Source organism: Cupressus sempervirens, chromosome 2 (assembly GCF_028749045.1).
Source record: "Cupressus sempervirens isolate cs-2001-9-10 chromosome 2, ASM2874904v1, whole genome shotgun sequence".
Classification (NCBI taxonomy): domain Eukaryota; kingdom Viridiplantae; phylum Streptophyta; class Pinopsida; order Cupressales; family Cupressaceae; genus Cupressus; species Cupressus sempervirens.
In genome coordinates, this window is record NC_143119.1 from 480,361,730 (window position 1) to 480,382,434 (window position 20,705).

At 37.3% G+C, this 20,705-nt stretch overlaps 1 protein-coding gene across 4 annotated transcripts in view; it reads left to right on the forward strand.

The window, feature by feature from the left end:
- LOC149573120 (SEC-C motif-containing protein / OTU-like cysteine protease family protein) overlaps nucleotides 1-19,179 on the forward strand; it is a 92,450-nt gene extending 73,271 nt beyond the window's left edge. The window contains exons 4-11 of one of the 4 annotated variants that reach the window (XM_089814299.1): nucleotides 10,611-10,760; nucleotides 11,016-11,077; nucleotides 17,348-17,432; nucleotides 17,583-17,651; nucleotides 17,856-17,967; nucleotides 18,063-18,202; nucleotides 18,307-18,395; nucleotides 18,606-19,179. In XM_089814299.1, the coding sequence (XP_089670425.1) occupies nucleotides 10,611-10,760; nucleotides 11,016-11,077; nucleotides 17,348-17,432; nucleotides 17,583-17,651; nucleotides 17,856-17,967; nucleotides 18,063-18,202; nucleotides 18,307-18,395; nucleotides 18,606-18,735 (837 nt within the window). In that variant the 3' untranslated portion in view covers nucleotides 18,736-19,179. Of the gene's footprint in view, nucleotides 1-10,610; nucleotides 10,761-11,015; nucleotides 11,078-17,347; nucleotides 17,433-17,582; nucleotides 17,706-17,855; nucleotides 17,968-18,062; nucleotides 18,203-18,306; nucleotides 18,396-18,605 lie in introns of all 4 variants that reach the window. The other 3 variants (XM_089814297.1, XM_089814298.1, XM_089814300.1) reach the window with 3 other exon arrangements.
- Nucleotides 19,180-20,705: the final 1,526 nt, after the last annotated feature.

Here is a 20,705-nt window from a genome sequence, read left to right on the forward strand (position 1 = left end):
ACTTGTTCTGCTGACAAGTCATACACTCACGGACATGGTGTAAAACATCATCTTTGAGACCCTTCCAAGAGAATCTCTCACGTACCGCCCTGTAAGTCTTACCATATCCTGGGTGTCCGGCTGTAGGAATATCATGGAGAGCATGCAAAATTTGTTCCTTCAATTGAGAACCCGGAACAAGGTAAACCCTGTCTTTATAGTAGATAATATCATCTACCACATTGTATCTGTAATCCACTATCAATCCCTCCATAATCTCACAAGCATGCCGATCTTTGGAGTATTCAACTAAAAGTTGAGCCTTCCAATCTGCTGAAATCTCGCTCAATGAACATAGGGCAGCCAATGAAGGTTTCCTAGAGAGTGCATCAACCACAGTATTATTCTTCCCCTTTATGAATTCGATATCAAAGTTATAAGCTTGAATTTTGCTAACCCATTTTTGTTGTCGATCATTGAGCTTTGTTTGATTTAGGAAATACTTTAGACTGTTATGGTCTGTTCTCACCACAAATTTACTGCCAACAAGATACTATCTGAACTTGGCTAACGCATGCATAATAGCCAACATTTCATTATCATAGGTAGAGTACAACTTTTCATTGTTTTGCAACTTCCTGCTCTCATAGGCAATGGGGTGTCTATTCTGCATCAACACCGCTCCTATACCCAAGCTCGACGCATCACACTCCAAGACAAATGGCTGCGAGAAATCAGGTAGTGCCAAAATGGGGCAAGTACTCATAACCTCCTTGAGTCTATCAAAGACCCCTTGTGCTTGTTCTGTCCATCTGAATGATCCTTTCTTTGTGAGATTTGTCAAAGGTGCTGCCAGTTGTGAGAAACCCTTCACAAATCTTCTATAATAAGCACACAATCCAAGGAACCCTCGTAACTCAGTAATGTTCCGAGGGACAAGCCAATTCTGAATCGTTTGAATCTTCTCTTCATGCACCTTCACCCCCTCAGCACTGATCACATGACCCAAATATAACACCTCCCCCAATCCAAACTCACATTTGGAAAGCTTAGCAAATAGAGACTGACTCTCCATTATGCTAAGTACCTCCTTGGGTCCACCATCTGACGCTGCCCTCAAAATCACCTTCTGCCCGCCAGAAAGAAACTCTAACTGCATACGGTGGTGATCAATAATGTAACACCCAATACCCTGTAACCAATGCATGCCCAAAACCACATCATAGTCTTCTATGGGAAGCACATAGAAGTCATCAGTCAAAGTATAATCTCCCATCTGAATACTAAGCTGTGGAATCCGCTTGGTACAACCCAAAATGGCACCATCAGCCACCTTTACTCCAAAACCACCAAACTCCTCGTATTGTAAGCCACGCCTCTCAACTAATTTTTGATCAATAAAGTTATGCGTAGCACCTATGTCTACCAAACTGGTGATTCGCTTACCCTTAAGTGTACCTTTCAACCGGAAGGCATGAAACTTAGGATAACTGGAGAGGGTAGCCATAGATACTTTAGCTGATGCCACAGGCTCAACGGTGTCTAACTCCAACTGTTCAGAAAATGCTCAACATCCTCTGTATTATCCTCAATATCAATATCAGGAACCTCCTCATCCCCTAACTAAGAAGTCACCTAATGAACCTTTCCTTTACCCATGCAACGGTGTCCTGATTCCCATGGTTCTTTGCAGGAAAAACACAACTTTTTCCTCCTCAATTCATTCCTCGTCTCCTGATTCATCCAAGGAGTTTTAGATGAAGTCCCTCCTTTGTTCTGTGTCGTATTGGCCTTCTGTGCAGGCCGTGAATCTCTAAATGGTTTCTTATCTGCCTGATAAGAAGTGGGAACAGTATCCAATCTCAGTGTCACATCAATAGCCTCCTTAAGAGTAGCTGGTTGGAAAGCATGTACCAATCCTTTTAGTCTATCCTGCAAACCCTCAATGAACAACATCACACTACGTTTCTGGGGCATATCCGGTACCATAACTGCAATATGCTGGAACTCATTAATATAAGCTTCTGCATGACCAGTTTGTTTAAGGTGAGCCAACTCCCTGTAATAAAGTTCTGTATCCTTACGGTCAAATCGTGCAATGAGTCGCTCGGTGAACTCAGCATAAGAGTGAACTAAGACGTGATCCTAGGTGACCAATCCATGGTGCCACCAATCATAGGCAATCCCCTCTAAATGCAACACAACAAATTGAATAGCCTCACGCTCAGGCATGGGCCTCAATGAAAGGTATATGTCTAGCTTGTGGACCCAAGCTCGTGCACTAGTGTCTCCTGAGCCATTATATGGGGCCAATGTAATCTTCCCAGTAGCTCTATTGAGGTCATAATTCTGCTGCTGTTGTGGTAGTCTATTACCACGATCTCCCCTGAACTTGGTTGTATCTCTACGCTGTGCACAATACTGGGGAAGAGGGAAGACGTCCCTAACCTCAGGAGGTAGAGCTCTCCACTCAGCTGTGGCCGTCAAAACTAACTCCTGAAACCCCACTTCTGGTGGTTCCACCTGCGCTGGCCTGTTCACCTGGTATGAATTGGGGAAGCAATGGCCTATTCATAGTAGGTGTACGATGGCGATGCCTCCTACTGGAATGAAGGGAGCTCCCAACTGAAGAATGGGACTGATGGCTGCGCTGACTACCAGCCACTGAAACTGATCTACTTTGCCTGCCTCTGTGTCCACCCATCTCCAAACGCTCCAAGGTATCCTGTAACCTGTCTAGAGCCTGAGCGATCCTGGGCTGACTAGTGAATAGGGTCCGCACCATCTCTCTTTCTTTTGCCTCTGTAGGTATGCCGTCGCCAGCAGCACCCTGTGCCTCACCCATAGCTGGTATCTGTGCGTCTCTGGCGGCCTCTGCTTGCCATTGGTTTCTCTTGCGCTCGTAGAATTTGTGTATTTCTCCACCAGGATGCATAGATTTGTATTCAATCCACTAACTAGTGACTACCCAGATGCTGAAATGATTTATCAAAAACTTTTATCCAATACCCAGATGCCAAAATCTGTTGTGACAATTTCTCACAAACCCTACAGGTTGGCAGGATGTAAGCTCTGATACCACTGAAAGATCCCTGATGGATCTCTGCTGTAAATCTGTTGTAGATTTATTTTATTTTTGTTTTTTCGTGTTTATTAATGTTTTCTTGTAGAACTAGACGGAAATGCAGAAGAGTTTGTTTGTTTTTGTGTTTTTGATGATTATTCCACATAGAAATGAGAAGTATCAAATGGCAAGAAAAGAGTCTAAAAATAAATAACAATATGCAGTAAAGTCAGAGTTGATACAAATCGTACCAAGCAGATCTCTGAATTAAAGAGCCAAATAAAAGATCCAGTACATTTCCTCTAACAATGACGCCACAACTGGCTGATGAAAACGAGCTGATAAGATGCAAGATTCTGCTGCTGAGTAACCGATTTTTTTATGTATCCAAGTGCTGCAAAAGACAGAGTACGGCTGCAAGTACGGCTGCAAGAAATGGCAGTGTACGGCTGCTAGAATTCACCTCCCATACGCCAAAAAACATGCCCAACAAAACAAATTGTAGGCCCAAACTGAAGTGGCATCTACCTTCCTCCTGAATACTGTTGAAACTACGAACAAACCAATACCCAATGCTGCTGAGGGTTACGTCCTAGCCAACAATTACCTTGGTGTTTGCGTCCCAGAATGCAAATCGCTCAAGCAGAGCAAATCTGAAAAGAAGTGTTTGAAAAATATGCATAATCATGAGAAATGGCGCCCATCTCCTTATAACCCCTTGCAAAGCAATTCGAACCCTAAAGTGACCCCCAATTGGCGTTGGCTATAAAAATGAATTAAATCTTATTTTAAAGTGACCATGTCACTAGAAAATGACCTTTTCCACTATAGTAATAAATCCGCTCACCGAATTGCCCTGAGACCAAAGAGGAAGATTTAGAGAATTTCAAGACCTTTCCAACGAGCTATCATAACATGGGATACGCATCCAGATGAGGCCAAAATTCCCTTATTACTCCAAAATGGCTATTAACTTAGCCTTATTTAAATATTAAACGCTAACTTAGGAAATATTAAAAATATAACCCAAATAGCCATAAACTGCCCAACTGACATCACAAACCATAAAATCATCCTGTCACCTGTCTGTGACTGAAGTCGGAAATCAAGGATCCACTGGCAGTCTCATCCCTAAAATCTAGGGATGCTCCTAAAATTTAGGAAACAAGCCCTATCCCTTTGAAACTGAACCCAAAGGGTCATCTCATGGAAACCCAGCCCTGGGCATGATCATACCTCCTAAAAAGTAGGAATGAACCCCATAAATGTAGGAACTGCCTCCGAGAAATAAGGAACGTCACCCAACTGGTTAGTACCCACCAAAAAACCAAGTCCCCAACACTGAATAACCATACTGGGTCTCTATCCAACCCTGTCAGCCTACAAGACCCCATAATAAGCTGAGTCACATGTCTCTGTTAGACTGAGCTAGAGTGGGGACATGACATCTAACCTTTCCTCTTTCAACTTTGCCTCTTTTTATACTTTCTTCCATCTTTTCTTGGAAGCCTAAATCTGCGAATTCAAAATTGAATTCTGACCCCTACTATTGGCTCACCTTCCCATTGTAGTAGTGTGTTGCTCTTGTCAGATGTTGCGTGTTTGTACAAGAGTCATGAGTGTTATGTGTCCTTGATGACTTGCTCTGGTTGGAAAGAATTTAATATGAATTCTTTTGTTTGTTCCTCGATCTATTCCCCTATTACCATTAAATGTGACGTTGAGTATACTCCTACCCTCTGCATGACTAGGCAGTACTAGGTATCTTGCTCCATGCTCACCTTGCTGACGTGGCCAATCCAACTCACTGGTCTATCTGCTTTCCCTTCCACTTAGCATCCTTCTGCTCATGCGGATTTCACTTAGCATACTTTGTCTAAGTGGATCACCTTTGTCATTGCCTCTCTTGGGCCCAAACTTCTTCTCTTCTATGATCACCTTTGTGAACTAGAGTCACACATCAATGTGCTTTGCCAGTTGTTCCTCCCTACAGATCTTGGTTCCTTCGTATGTATTGACATCAATGACAAAACCTTTGATCACTAAGTCTATTGACTAGTCTTCAAGACACTTATGCCAACATAATTGTTATCTCAGCATGGCAATATCAAACTATGGCAATTGCTATCACAAAAATTATTGTTATCTCATCATAACAATTGATAACAAAATAATTCCAAAACACATTTCACCATAGCTACTCCTAGAGGGTGAAAACAAGCAATATAATGTATCATATATCCATCATGCCTACTCGCAGAGGATGGGTTTTACTATGCCTACTCGCATAGAGTGAGAAAAAATGAGGACTTTCACCTCTGACTTTCACCTCAGTCTTCTCCTAAAGAAGACTGTATTACCACCATGCCTACTCGCAAAGGGTGGATCCATCATGCCTACTCGCAGAGGATGAAACAAGGAGTTTCATTTTGAACTTTCCTCACAGAGTAGTACTCACCATAAAATAGTTACTGGAGCTGAAACTCTTTTTCAGCAAGCATATCATTCTCCACTATGCCAAGCTTCTCCCGAAAGTAGTTAAACTTTACACTAGGAAGAGGCTTGGTGAGAATGTCAGCAACCTGTTCGTCTGTAGAAACATACTATAGTTCAATGGCTTTCCTTTGAACCATATCTCTAAGATAGTGATATTTAATCTCCACATGTTTGGATTTGCCATGAAAAATAGGATTAACAGAAATCTTTACACATAATTATAGTAGATTCATAGATTTGACCAAAAAGACAACCAAGTAATTTGCCAAGCCACACAACTTTTGTACACAGATAGAAATCAAAGACTTGTTACAAATATGATTAACAACTTGTCACACTCACTTTTATCCTCTGCTATTGGAGAATCAAACAACACATAAAAACTGGATTTGCCATGAAAAATAGGATTAACAGAAATCTTTACACATAATTATAGTAGATTCATACATTTGACCAAAAAGATAACCAAATTATTTGCCAAGCCACACAACTTTTGTACACAGATAGAACTCAAAGACTTGTTACAAATATGAGTAACAACTTGTCACACTCACTTTTATCCTCTGCTATTGGAGAATCAAACAACACATAAAAACTGAAATAGGCAATCCTGGACAGTGATTTTTACTGACCTTAATCAATGAACAAGACCTCTGTATAGCACATATGAAAACACAAACACAGATATACCAGACTCTGTAATATGTAACTACTGTGATTATTATCTAGAACTCACAATCTCTGCAAACACAATACAAATATCACAACCTCCCTGAATATAAGTCTCGTAGCTGCTGCAAGTATCATACAGCGATCTCTGATAGAAGAAGAATATATATCGCTCAACCTTTCTTTTGATAAGAAATGAGAATGATGTAAAAAAAACATGTATTTCTAAACGAATAAAAACTTTGATGAGTCTCCAACTATGGCATAATAATTCTTAGTGTGATCCCAATGAGCTATAGGCCTGAGACGGTAAAAGGAAAGATTGAGACTGCCTGACCATATTCCAGTTGTAACGTGCGAACGCAAGTGAAGACCCTTTCATCTTCCTTAAGCCACATAAGATAACTGATAGCATATAAGAAGAATATTAACCGGATGACATTCTTTGCAAACTGAGTTTACCGTTTCATAGAACCCGATAATAATCCACCGTGGAAAATATATGTCATATAAATGACATGGAAAGGAAGACACGAAGATATTAGGTAAATCAAAATTGCTATCTTCAGCAGAACGAAAATGCTGATGCAGTGACACTGAATGAAATACATCCCGACAGCCACCTCTCAAGAGGATAAGATTATAGAACTGAAATAACTGAACCAACTGAACTGATGACCAAGAGTGAGCAGCTTAGACAGCATACTATCAACAGGAAGAAGAAAATAATAATTTGAGCCAGCAGAGAATTATGCCTGATGGAAACAGAGAGTAAGATCTCCTCGAAGCTACAATAAACTTCAACACGATTATCCTCTTTATGAAGATGTCAGTTCATATATTAAACATTGTCATGTGCATATTGCAACTGCCGTCGCTTGATGTGGAAGTGCGTTCATTCAGTTTTGGAGTATTGTCTCTCTTCTATGCTATTGGGTTCAAACTTTTGCATGATGTCTTTCATGTTTTAGAGGCTGTAGCAATCGTGCTCAGTGCGCTTCATATTCACTCAGCTCTGAGAGTTTATCAGTGACACTATATTTTCTGTTGTTATAATCACAGAATTTTTTTGAGTCCTGTGTATTATCGCACTGTGTAGAAGTGCCGAGTCTGATATATATTTTTGTATTGCAATTTTTGGAATTGATCTGAGAGATAATTATGTTGATTCTGAGAATCATAGCATTTGTAATCAGTTTATTTAACCAGAGTCTCTGAGTTGTTTATTGTAATAAAGGACATGCTTATTGATTGGAAGGATTGAAGACTTCAATCATAAGCAAGTGGTATTGGTTTTGATATCTAAATAAAGAAATCTTTGTTTCTGTGGGCTGGGTTGTTTCGCTCAACTGGAGGGTTTTCTCTTAGGATAAGTCTTAAGCGTTTATCATTATTTTGTGTTTTCGAATTCGATTTGTTGCATTCTGATTTTGTGGTTCAAATTTTCACATAAATTCGCTATAGCAAGATGTCTTGGCCAAAGAAAATTCATTTTGGGGCCAAGCCCAATAAGTTTCAAAGCTTTTGAGTAAATCTTGTTTGAGGTTTCAAGCAAATGGGGATTAAACGAACACATGATTAATGGATTCTTCAGGCTTTTCACATTAAATGCACATGTTATCAAGAGAAAAACTTCTGCAATTTAGATTGTTAACTGTAAGGATTTTACCTTGGCAAGTGGTTCACTAAAGAAGTTGACCATAGGAATTAGATTATAGTTATATAAGATACTAGCTGAAAATAGAGAACTTTATCTCTGTGATCAAATTAAACCCAGTTTTGCTGAATATATTTGAGTAGGGTTTGCTGGACATATGATATATATCATTCTCCTTAGAAACAAATTGAAGTGGAAATAATTAACTTTACTAATTAGGTCTTCCAAGCAGTTTTAGACAATCTAATTTTGTGAATATTGAACTACATCTAATTTTAGCCTATTTGTTTATTTTAATTAATTTATCCTTAACCTTTTATGATTTATCCAATCTTGTCCTTAACCTTTTATGATTTATTCACCTTTGTCCCTCAATTCTTTTCCATGTAATTCTAGCAATTGGATTCACTCATATGGAGCACAAGCTTAACTTGCCATCATGTGACAAATATCCCTTTCACATGATTAAGACCTTGTCTAGATTCATTAATCTAGATAGTTTCACAAGGTCAAACTAATTTTGCTTCTCATCTTGCCATTCTATATTACATCTTTAAATTTTTCATTCACATAAGGATGTTACCCTAATGTAATCTTAAACCTGGCTCGTATACTTCATGTGACACACTTGTCACATGATTACAACTTTGATCCAAACTTTAATTCAATATTAGTGATCCATTAACCAATGCATCTAGGTCCTTAATTTCCCTTTTGGAAATATTACAAATTAGAGGTCTCTCACCCTATTTGGATGTCTTCTTTCATCTTGCACTTATGTTGCTCAAATTTCTATCTAAGCTTCCATTATTATATCCTCATGATATCCTTATAATATGTATTTGACTTTTCATTATATCTATTTTATTCTCATGCTATTGGTTAATTAAGCAACCACATTTCTACATCAAGGTAGCAAATCAAGTGGAGCTAGGGTGCACTTTCAATTCCATTTGAGGATAAAAGAAGTGTTTTAGGTGAAGTTATTGCATGTGTGTATATATTATCTTTATTATTTAACTTCAATATTGTTTTTCCTTCGACAATAGTTTTTGATATACTGGTCATTTATCTAGATGGTATTGTAGTGCTGCTACAGAAATCTACAATATAGTGGTCAGACTGGTTACATACTCTTCGGTTCTGGTACATGGCTAGCAAAGATCAAGGGGTTGGATAAATAATTGTACCCCAAAACCTCACATTTTTACTAGTTCCCTGTTTGCATTTGATGCCTTACGCCAGAAACTGAATGGACTTCATTATGTCCATCTGGCTGAACCAACCAGCAGGTTATTCCTGATAATGAGGGACAACCTATATTGATTTCTCAAATATTTAGCTTGTATATGGAACACCAATCAGTGTCACAATGAAGAATCACTAGTTTCTATCCACTTTAGCGATAAGTGCCTCATTCATGCCTGTGGTTTTTATGAACCCAATCTAGTGTTATAACTTACGTTCAATTGCAATCCAAAAAAGTAGGCAGTTTAGTAGGGATGTTGTTTTCCTTTAGAGATTAGTTAGTGTTAGTTGTGATTGTCTAAGTGCTATCTATTTATCCAAGTATCCTATATTCCATGCTGTGACTAAGCACAGGTATTTAGTATCACATTCTTTACATGGTGGAGGATAAGGTAGTGTTTTGGGAGAAAATTGACCTTTTTGGACAATTTTGTATGTTCTACAGATTTGGTTGGTATAGAAAAAGGTTGTTTGGTCTAAGAAGGCTATGGGTGAATTGGCTCTTGGTCAATCATTGTTATAACCCATCATGCAACTTGTACAAGCAGGAAATCGTGGGATGGATGTTGTACACCTTCCATAAGTAAAATATTTAATTTTTATGTCAATTGTCATCTCGGAATGGGTGCCATGCTACAGATAAGACAATTTTACCACATTTCTAACATAGTAGAACATAGAATGAATGTTGTACACCTTTCATGATAACTAATTTTGGTGGTCATCTGTGGTTATCTTGGAATGTGTGCCATGCAATGCATAAGACAATTTCTACCACTTTCCTAACATAGTATGACATGGATTTTGCATGTCATTTTTGGGGTTGCAACACAAAAAAAGAAAAGATGAATTTAGAATTGTGCACCATTCCTTAGGTGCAATAAACCTTTAGAGGTGAAAGGCACTAGTGGTAGGCAAAGGATCAGAAGGGTACCTGATTTATACTTGGTTGATGTGGCCCATGAATTCGTATATGGTTTTAAAAACCATTGGTGGTTGCATATATTTTTGCTATCAAAATGCTTCTAGAATTTTGCTATAGTTGCAGCATAAAATGTATGGCACTTATTTCAGCTTTCTCATTATTTAGCATGATTTTCTTTTATTGATAATATAGTGAGTAATATTGCTCTAGTTTTGGGTTTTTTTCCTGAAAGAGTTTTGTCAAGGTAATTTGGTTAAAATGTGAACTTTGCGTGGTTGTTATTATTAGCATTATTTCTTATTGACAAACATATTTCAGGTTTGCAGTGACCATAAGTTTGATATAATCAAATATAGAACAATAAATTAATTCTTAAATTAGATTATCCATCCATTGACCTCAAAATGGAGGAAGGGCAGGTGTGACCCTGTTCACTGAGGTTCTCATTGGTCTAAAATATGATCTTTACCTTTGCCTTTCTGATGCCTCCCCACATTCTTATATTGCATGTTATAGCTCATTCAGTATTCATTCAAGGAGAATATTGTCTAGATGATTGGGGTTTTATGCAGAAAAATCGTGAAAGCTATGAACCTTTTGTTGAAGATGATGTGCCTTTTGAAAAGTACTGTGAGAGTATGAACGAAGATGGAACATGGGCTGGTCATATGGAGCTCCAAGCAGCATCCTTGGTAACCCAGACCAATATTTGTATTCACCGGGTATTACACATCATCTACTATTCTTCAGGTTTTTTGCAGCTTTGATCTTTATTACTATCAATTGTTTCTAACTAATTGTATATCAATAATATATTGTTTAGTTTTTTTTAGAATGTAGTATAAAATCATGAAATTTTAAGTTGTTTGATATGCTCCTTGCCACTAATTTTTAACCAAACAGCCAGACCTGGTTGTCAATTAATGCAGGCTACATTATGCATACTAAATGCCTTCTGATTTCATTGGATGTTTCAGCTTATGTCACCCCGATGGAACATACACAATTTTGATAGAGTAGATACCCGAACCCTCCATTTGTAAGTAGCTCTGATTTCTTTATTCTATACGAAGTATAACTGATGTCTCCTTAAGGCAAAATTTGATGTTTCTTATGTGGGACTAATTTTGACAAATGATTTGCTTTTGCATTGTTTATAAAGGCAACTGAATGGTGCATGCCAATGGGCATCAAAAATTTAATGACCTTATTTTTTGTGCTTGTTTGTCTTTATTTCCTCTGATTTATGCTCGAGTAATTTGTTATAGTATTTTCATGATTTTCTAGGACTCATTTGGACACATGATTTTCTTTTTCGTTGTACTGAAAGGGGCATCCAAATAGGCATCCATGATAAATAAAAAATAATGACCATACGCTTCTTTGATTGGTTTTAATCTTCACCATTTCTATTGCTATCTGCATGTTATATCTGCACTGATGGTTATGTGAACTTAGAGTTTGTGTCAAATCTTGGTTGAACCATTGTTGACAATCTGGTTGTTGAGAGTTATATTTTGCTACAAATCCTGTTTGCATTTATTTGTATGGTTGTTATAATCAACGATCATATTGCTACAGGCATAACTGCAATATTAATATTGTTTGGTTTGTATGGGAGAGGGAAAAGGCTCTAAATATATTCATACTTGAATACTTGGAATATGAGTATGTGAATGTCATGTTGAAGCAGGTTACTGAAGTCAATCTTCTTGGCTGAGGCTTAGGTATAGTTATCATTAGAGTAGGAGATATTCCCTTTTGCTGGTGGTTTGTAATGACTGTACAGGGAAATTTGCTAATACACTTGCAATATTTCTGATTTTTACTTCACTGATATTTCATCAAGCACTTCGAAGCAAATCTGATACAAGGAATTTTTGAGTGCAAACACCGCTAGTTTCTGCTAATGAAATTTTTAAACATAATTTCATCACAGAACCATATTATTGTTCATAGATCTCATAAGGACTTCTCATCAAATGATATGCAACTGAAATTGTGAATACGGTGTACAATTTCTTTGGCATCTGGGTTATAGTATGTTTGTAATTAAATTTCTCTAAGCTCGGGTTCCGGATGATGTATATTGAGATATAGTTTAGCCAATATGAGGTTTCTGTTGTAATTTGTTACATTAATTAATTCACCCAAAAATATAAACATTAATAAACTTTGACTGGCTGACCTTTGATTTGGAGTGATCTGCAAACCAATTGGCAACCACCATAATTCACTTTGTCTCCTCAAATCTATACAGGTGCTCCCTTTGTTTTGGAGTTGTGCTGACCTCTTGCAGACTCTCCAACGGCCCAAACGGTATTAAAATAAGCTCAAAATATTCTCTTTGTTTGATATACCTTTCCCATGAGGTGTATAACACCCATCCAATTTGTATGGTACAAACTGCCGCGTTGACTTAAAGGAAAGCTGCATGGTCACAAATAGGGATACAGATACAGTTATAGGATTGTATATGGCCATTTCTAAAGACCCCCAATATGGATATGGCTGTATACAACATTCATAAAAAAACCACATATTTAGCACAATTTTCTAAGATATTAGAAGAGATTTTCATTACCTTAAAAGAAACATAGAAACATAATCACTACATATATAATTATAAGTTTATTTAACAAGTTACAATATGCAAAAAAATGGAATATTGCATGGGAAGATAATCCAAGAAATGGGTCACTGAAATAGGAACATATTTTATTTGTCTTTATCATTGGTATAGATTTGTATAAAAAATTGCATGACTGAAGTTTTTTGTAAATTTACAAAGATTTACGTCATTTTTTTTCAAAATCATATCAAACATTATTCAGGACAGCTGGAAAATCAATGAATTTCAGGCACATGTGGGTGCAGTATCCAGTGTGTGTCTGTGTATCATGGGTATCCAATCTGGATGCAGGGATACACAAACCCGGGGAGTGGCATAGGTGTACCCAGCTACTTTTTCTTAAAACTTAAAAGGGACCACCAAAGGTGACATGGGATCTTTGAAGGGATTTATAACCTTCTCACAAATGATTCAAACCTCTTCTTGGACTAAATAAAGGTATGGCTACTTGATGGTATGGTTGGGAATAATACACGCTACACATATCTTCTATCTTTTCAGCAGTGGGCATACTACAAAAATAACAGATTTAATATTTGCCTGCAAATTTCATAAATTTGTATTTGCAAGCAGCAAAACACAAAAAAGATAAATCAATTTGCTCCAAACCCTTGTCTGCAAACCTTCAGCACAAGGACAACTATATGAAATCGCTCTAGTGGAATTTGAGGGTTTTCATTCCTAAACTCGAAATCTACAGCACACTGCTGATTCCTGAATAAAAAAGCTTTGCTTTACAGGTTTTCGTCCCTCAGGAAACCATTGGGGTTTTATCATGCTAGTTAAAATTTGGCCTCAAGCACAAAAGCTCAAAAAGAGAAAATATCAGTGTAACACGGGGATGCTCCCCCCCTCAAGTCCCCACACTCCTGGGTCGGGGACTTGGAGTATCCCCACCATCGGCATTGCATGACCTTTGCACTTTTGGGATGCGGTGGAGACATGGGGACGTCCATACGTGCTAGGGACGTACATGGGACACCCATACATCCCTTGACTGTCCCAAGGATGTCCAGATAATTTAATTTTTTAATAGTAATTGGTAATTAGATATTCATTTTTGTTCAAGTATAGTATACTGTATTCTCAACTATGTGTTGAGTATGTTACTATGTATTGATTTTGTTATGCTCAAGTATTTGGTATTATTAGTTCTTATTCTATTATACATCATTTAATAACTACCACTTCATGTACTATATGTATGGTCTATTACAGCACCCTCACCCCCCTCCCCCACACCACAAACCCCAGGCGGCTGTCCCTCGGCCATCCCCAAATTGAAACCCTATTTTTCCTTGTCCGGACATCCCGACATCCCCTAGTGCACATTTTACACTGGAAATTATCGATCTACAGATTGAATCCCTTTCTTTTCCTCAGCCTTCTATTATAACTTAAAGAAAAACTTTCCATAATTTAAAAGTGACTATAATATGTTGAGTTAAAAATTGACAAGACAGTTATAGTGAAATAGGGCACTCATAATATGTTGAGTTTTAAAATGACAAGACACTTCTAGTGAAATAGGGCGCTCGTAAGGATTGTTTGTCATCTGAAACAATAAGGTGTGGTCATAATGGGGGTCACCTAGGGCTAAAACCTATACAGTTGCTATCATTTCGATTCTAAACATATGTAGGTAGACTATCCCGTTGCAGTCAAAAATCCAAAATATCTCCTGCTTAAATAGAGCTTTTCAAACTTGGGTTTCATTAATGCGACCCTGAACAAACAAATATGGCCAAACCAAGGGAAACTAGGCACAAAAGCAAAGAATTTTCAAAATCAGAACAGACTTTGGAGGGAGAGAATTCGGAAAATGTTCACTTAATTTATTGTTGCATGTAATATCCCTTACCAATCAAGCCCTTAAATATTCAATATGTATTGGAGAAATTTCGTCAAACAGTTCTCTTGGAAAGTCTGCTCTGAGTTTTCCAGAGTTCCCTTGTTTACTACAAGCTCAAACTAATTGCCTAGAAATGCTGTCATACACTTGCAAGTCAATATCAACCTGGATTTCCACATGGATTAGGAAAGAATAAATCTCAAATACTTCAGCATTTCAATTAACATCCACTGGTTAAGGACTGATTTATAAGGCAGTCATTTTGACAAACACGTGGAAGCATTTCTACTGAGTCTTCTGAGAATTTAATTGACAAACAACTAACAAAAGATAATAGTCCCAATGAAGATGCTCAAAGTTCCCTTTTAAAAGAGACCAACTAGGTACAAATAGGGAAGTAGACAATAGTTATGCAATAGTTATGCCTTAACAGTCGGCCATGAACAGAGTTTTCAAATTGTAGATTACATTACCTGTTTGGAAGACATTTAGCATATGTTTACTAACATGCCCAATGAAGAGATGTTTCATTGGGCAATGAATAGATGTCTCATTGGATGCCCACCAAGTCTACATGGCATGCTCTTGCTGTGAATGATAGCTCAGGTATTGGCCGTCTATTTCTCTCTCAACTCCAACCAATCTCCACACAAGTCTGCCCTATAAAGATCAAGAACCACAAATCCTTTGTACTGCTGGCTCCCCACTACTTCTGGTGAAAAGAATGAGTTCTAACCAAATCTGGGACTGTCTAGATGTCAAGGTAAGAAGTGTTCGTAACTGATTCTGATCCTAATCTCCTTGAAAATGAAGCAATACACTGGTTATATGTCCAGACCATGAGCAGATAACAATTTCAGTCTCATGCCTTTTTCTACAGCACATCTAAATCAAACCAAACTTCACAGATCCTCAATACTTTCAGACTTCAAAATTTTATTATCAGAAGATTACGAATCTGATCAATGCTCCCATAATAGCTTTCCAAAAATCTACAGTTTTGTTCAATGGTGAATTCAGGGCAAATCCAACTCTCGAGAGGAGATTGGGGTTTCATCCACTGTCAAATTCCAAGGGGTTCTGTCCTTGGGAATAACCAGTTACTGAACATCAGTAACATTGGAGAAATAACTCAAATATAATATTCTCATAACATGCCCTTCAGTAGACAAGGTTTGTTTACAAAGACCCCTCAAGCACAAAGTGAACCTCCACTCATAAATTGTCCTTTTACTATTAATTCCTCATGAAGTAGCATCTCGAACAAGTTGAAGGACATTATCGAGTGACTTTGTATTATAGCTTTATTATATTCACTTTAATATTCTTATACCTCCATATGTTGGCATCCCATTTGGCTTATTAATTAAATACTTTTATGACAATATATTAAATACACTTGACCCCTTATCTCCTCTTTCGTCATAAAGATATTTAATTTAATTAATTATATGAAAGTCAAAGGTAGATTATGTTTTAATAATCAAATTAAGTCATTAAACTCCATCAAATGCCAAACATCAAACCCATAACTGATCCTGCCAACTCTTTGGATACAACAATGGTGCTGTCTGACCATCCAAATGACTTAGCATAAATAGTAAGTATAGAGCCAAAAATCCAAGTGACTCACTAAAAAAGTGTGTATAGAAAGAGCCTGAAAGACACCTGGCAGCCAAACCACAAATAAACTGATGCACTAAGATAGAGATTACTGAAATGAGCACCAGAAGTTTAATTGAAGAGCCATAGATTATCTTCAGAAGGGTTCAGTAATCACCATGTTAGCCTATAGAGCCCAAAGTCATAGGCTAACCTGCAGAAAAAATGATGCCTTTAAAGGGGTCATTACATTGCAGCCATTCAAGATTGTCTTTGCTTCCATTCTTCCTTCACATTGCAGAACTTAGTGTTTAAGTCATCTCTTGAAGACCACAATAACAAAGTTAGCAGTTGAAATCCATCCAATGCTGTAGCCAAATGAAGATAGAATGCCAGAATAACAAATTATTGAAATAAGAAACCAAAGCTGCTTTGAGGGGGTAAATTCCAGGTCTAAATTACCAACACAATGAAGATGCAGTAAAAAAATACAAAAGAAAAAAAGTCAGCAGTTGAAATCCATCCAATGCTGCAGCCAAATGAAGATAGAATGCCAGAATATCAAATTATTGAAATAAGAAACCAAAGCTTCTTTGAGGGGGTAAATTCCAGGTCTAAATTACCAACACAATGAAGATGCAGTAAAAAAATACAAAAGAAAAAAAGTTTGTTCTGCAGTGGCTTCACCCTGGGCACAGATTCTGGGCCCTGGATTTTCTCAGGTACATCTCTGTACACATCTGGGCGAATCTGAACCAAAATCTGCACCTTCTCAGTACACAGAGCAGACTGGACACCATGTCTGGGCCAGAGAACAAATCGAACCTGGACCCCACACTTTTTCTAAGTGAGTAGCATACTGTCAAAGAAATAAGCTCCTTCTATCGCATTATAATGGGAAGTTTGCATGCTCTGTTTTCTTAATTAACATTTTGGTTGTATATTATTCTTGATTTTCTTCTTACTTTTTCAAAATCTGAGTCCTAGAATTAGATCTCTTGTATTATCTGGTACCCTGTTTTTACCATGGTTTTTCCTTGCTGTAGGATGGTAAATAAGCACATTTGAATAGAAAGGTGCAAATGAGTGGCCTTGCACTCTGCTTGATCATGTTATCTGTGAAGAGAGCCTATGTTTTGTTAGGCTTCATTGACAGTTATTGATTGCTGATGACTTCATACTCGATTGGAGTCGAACCTTATTGTTTGTGGCCCTGTTGACAGATCATACCATGACGGAGAACACTACAATAGTGTGCGATTGAAGAATGATGATGGTATTGGGCCAGCCAAACCTATTGTGATCAAGGTTCATGTGACTTATTTGCTTGATATGTTGTGGCTTTTTATATCTTGTGTTTCTCACCACAAATTGTATGTATGTTTCTCACCAGCACTTTTGAGTGGTGTTTCTGTGATTTGGTACTCACATACCAACTTTATACTCATTTTCTTTCAGGAGGATGATTCTGTGAAAGAGAAATACAAGAGTTCAACATCTGAAAAAAGGGTGTACAATCAAGAGTCGGTAAAGTTAGTTTTGTCTGGAACAAGATGCACAGATATTGCTCAGATTCATGATGCGAGTCTTTTCTGTCATTTGCATGACACGCTTCTGAAAACATTTATAGTCCTTTGTGATTTTGATAAATGCTCTGCAGACTAAATTATTTTATTTCAATTCCTGAGATTGAACCTCCTTTCTTTCAAACTTGACTATGTTGACTCACAGGTGCTGCAACAGGTGCATGGGGATGCAGATGCTGCAATAGAGTTTTTAATAGCCGAGCAAGCTTCCAGTGTGCAGGATGAAGTTGAGTCTTGTGCAGAAATATATGCTAATGGTAAAACTGTAATACTTGATGTATCTTGTCTTTTCACGATTGACATAATATTTGCTATGTTACAGCATGACTTTGAATAATTGACACTATTGCAGGGGGGGATGAAGAGCTGATCATTAGAAGTCCACCAAACATAAACTATGATTCTGAAAAAATCTCCATAAATTTAGAGTCATCTTTGCCTGAAGTTGAGAAGGATAAGCATGAAGGGACAAAAGAGACTCGTAGGTATCAGGTGGGCTGGATTTTTATATGTCCAGTATCTATCATACAGGGTTTCGAAATAAAGTTTGCAATTTACAATCAGACATTGATGTTTGTCTTGTTTCCATTCTCCAGAAAACTTCTAGTAACAAGCCCTGTTCGTGTGGATCAAAAAAGAAGCATAAGGTTTGCTGCAAGGTGGAGAGACGGAAATTGGATGCTAAGTCAGCATATTCCTTATTCCCTACTATTAATTTTTTTCTATCCTGTTAGCTTCTTGCTATTTTCATTATAAAGATACTGTTATTCATTAGCAGATTGGCTATTTTTCATTTTTCATGCATATAAATGTGATATCAGTGACAATTTACATTGATTTTTATGATTTTTGATCAAGATAATTATTCTTATTATAGCAAAATCTTGTGCTTTAGTTCTCAGGAAGCCTTATCAAACAAGGTCAGGAAGATGAAACTAAGAAGTTCCAAGTCTGAAACACAATCATCTCAATCATGCACAAAAGTCGCCATGGGACCTCCAGATCTAGGAGCACTCTACATCTGATATTAGAATGATAGTGATTCTGTGTTTTACCTCCTTCAGCATATCTGGGTTCAAAGGTTTTGCTCATGAGAATTGCCAAAAATATTGATCAATTGACAAAATTAAAAGAGGAAAAGTTAAGTAGTCTTTGAAATAATAGATATTTGAAAAAATCTTGTATCTTTTGTCGAATGAGCTTGGAATATTGTTCCAAACAAAAGTTTGGGAAGAGAAAGAAGACAGACATATGAGGAAACTTCTGCTCTAGAAGTATGACTCTGTGTTAGTAATATTCAAATTACATATTCAGAGCAGGATTTGTAAGATTCATTCTTTAAAGAAGCGATGTAATTATCTCTAATATCATTCCTACCCAAAAATATTAGTCTCTAAAATATTTTAGAAAGTCCAAACATCATATGGGGAAAGAAAATTATTGAATCAAGCATAAGTTTATGCCACACATATCTGAAGCAAGATTCATGGTAATGATTTCAGAAATATGTTTCATCTTTCTTTGATCAGTTGAGATATACATCTTCAGTGAGAAGGGCTTCAATAAGGGAGTTCAAGATGGGATCAAAATTATATAACAACTGTCTGCTGCAATCAGAGTCTGCAGTTGGTGACATAATTTAATTGTTTGCACTATGGTTTACTTGTATTTATCTTAATTATTAAACAATTGCATCCATGAGTTTTAAGGAAAACAAGTCATTATCAAATGAAGAAATATTATCATTTTCTAATTTGTGATGGTATAAATAATGTGATCTCAAAATTGCTTTAACAGTGACTAACTCTCCAATAAACGACATTTATTGAGCAGTGGAAAAATGAAAATCAGGAAGACGGATGCCTTCTCACCATTAAGTGACAGGTTTGAGTCAATGCAGGGAAATGGATGTTAATTACAGATCTGAATTCTGGTAAGTACTCTCAGGTCGCGATGGGTGAACTGAAGGACACAAGGGAATATCATAAACTATATAGAAGTATGGGCTAAGGAAAGATGTGTGGTGATTAAAAACTGTCTGATCTAATGAAGCAGCCGTTATAGTTGCAGAGTTTGGGCAGTTGTAGATCCATGATTAGTGTGCAGTTTTCATTGCCTTATTTTTGTCATCAGTCATAAATTGTAAATACTGCCACTGAATTTTCTCTATAATTTTTTGTTGAATGTCCACTCACATCCCAACTTGTGCTCATTCTTACAACAATTTTGCATGAGGAACCTTGCAGAATGGTCAGGATTTCTCAGTCACACGTACCCTGATTTGCTGTACAGGAAATGTATTAATCAGTCACTTTTATCATGCAAAAAAAGAGCGGCATATTTGGTACCACTTAGAAGATTGAGTACAAAGTAGACCACAAAGAAGAGATTAACATTGTAGCACGTATAAGCTTTGTCAAGGGCAGATTACCCTTACAGTGTGAAAATTTTTCATTACTTGAACTCAAGGCTATCATCCTTTGTTGGATGGCCAAATATTGTAATGGAATTCTTGAAATCTGCTTTCTGAATTGTGGATTGAAGGCCTGTATAGGCCTTCTGGTGTACACAATTCATGTAAAACAATATCAATTATTTGTATGATATCATATTTAAAACTGATGACAATGTGGGAGTGTAATTTTGCTTGGAAAATATTTTTATTTTACGGAGGGTTCAGATCTGCAAGGCAGCCCAACAGAGGCATGAAGCCTGCGAGCTACCAACTAGCGAAGGCCACCATAGACTTGTTTTAGGAACGTGAAATTGGTCCACATGTGCCCTCTTCAGCTTAGAGCCAAGGACTGAGGGGCTTCCATGCTGCCAAATTTGTTGGGCATGATCTTGACCTCATCCCTGATGATGTTGGAGGTTTGCACTCAGCAAGGCTTGATCCCTGGTGGGTTCTTTGTGAACCATTCAACTTCACCAATAGACCATAGACCAAGGGTCCATTGACTTGGAAAACATTAAACAATAATATAATAGTATAAAC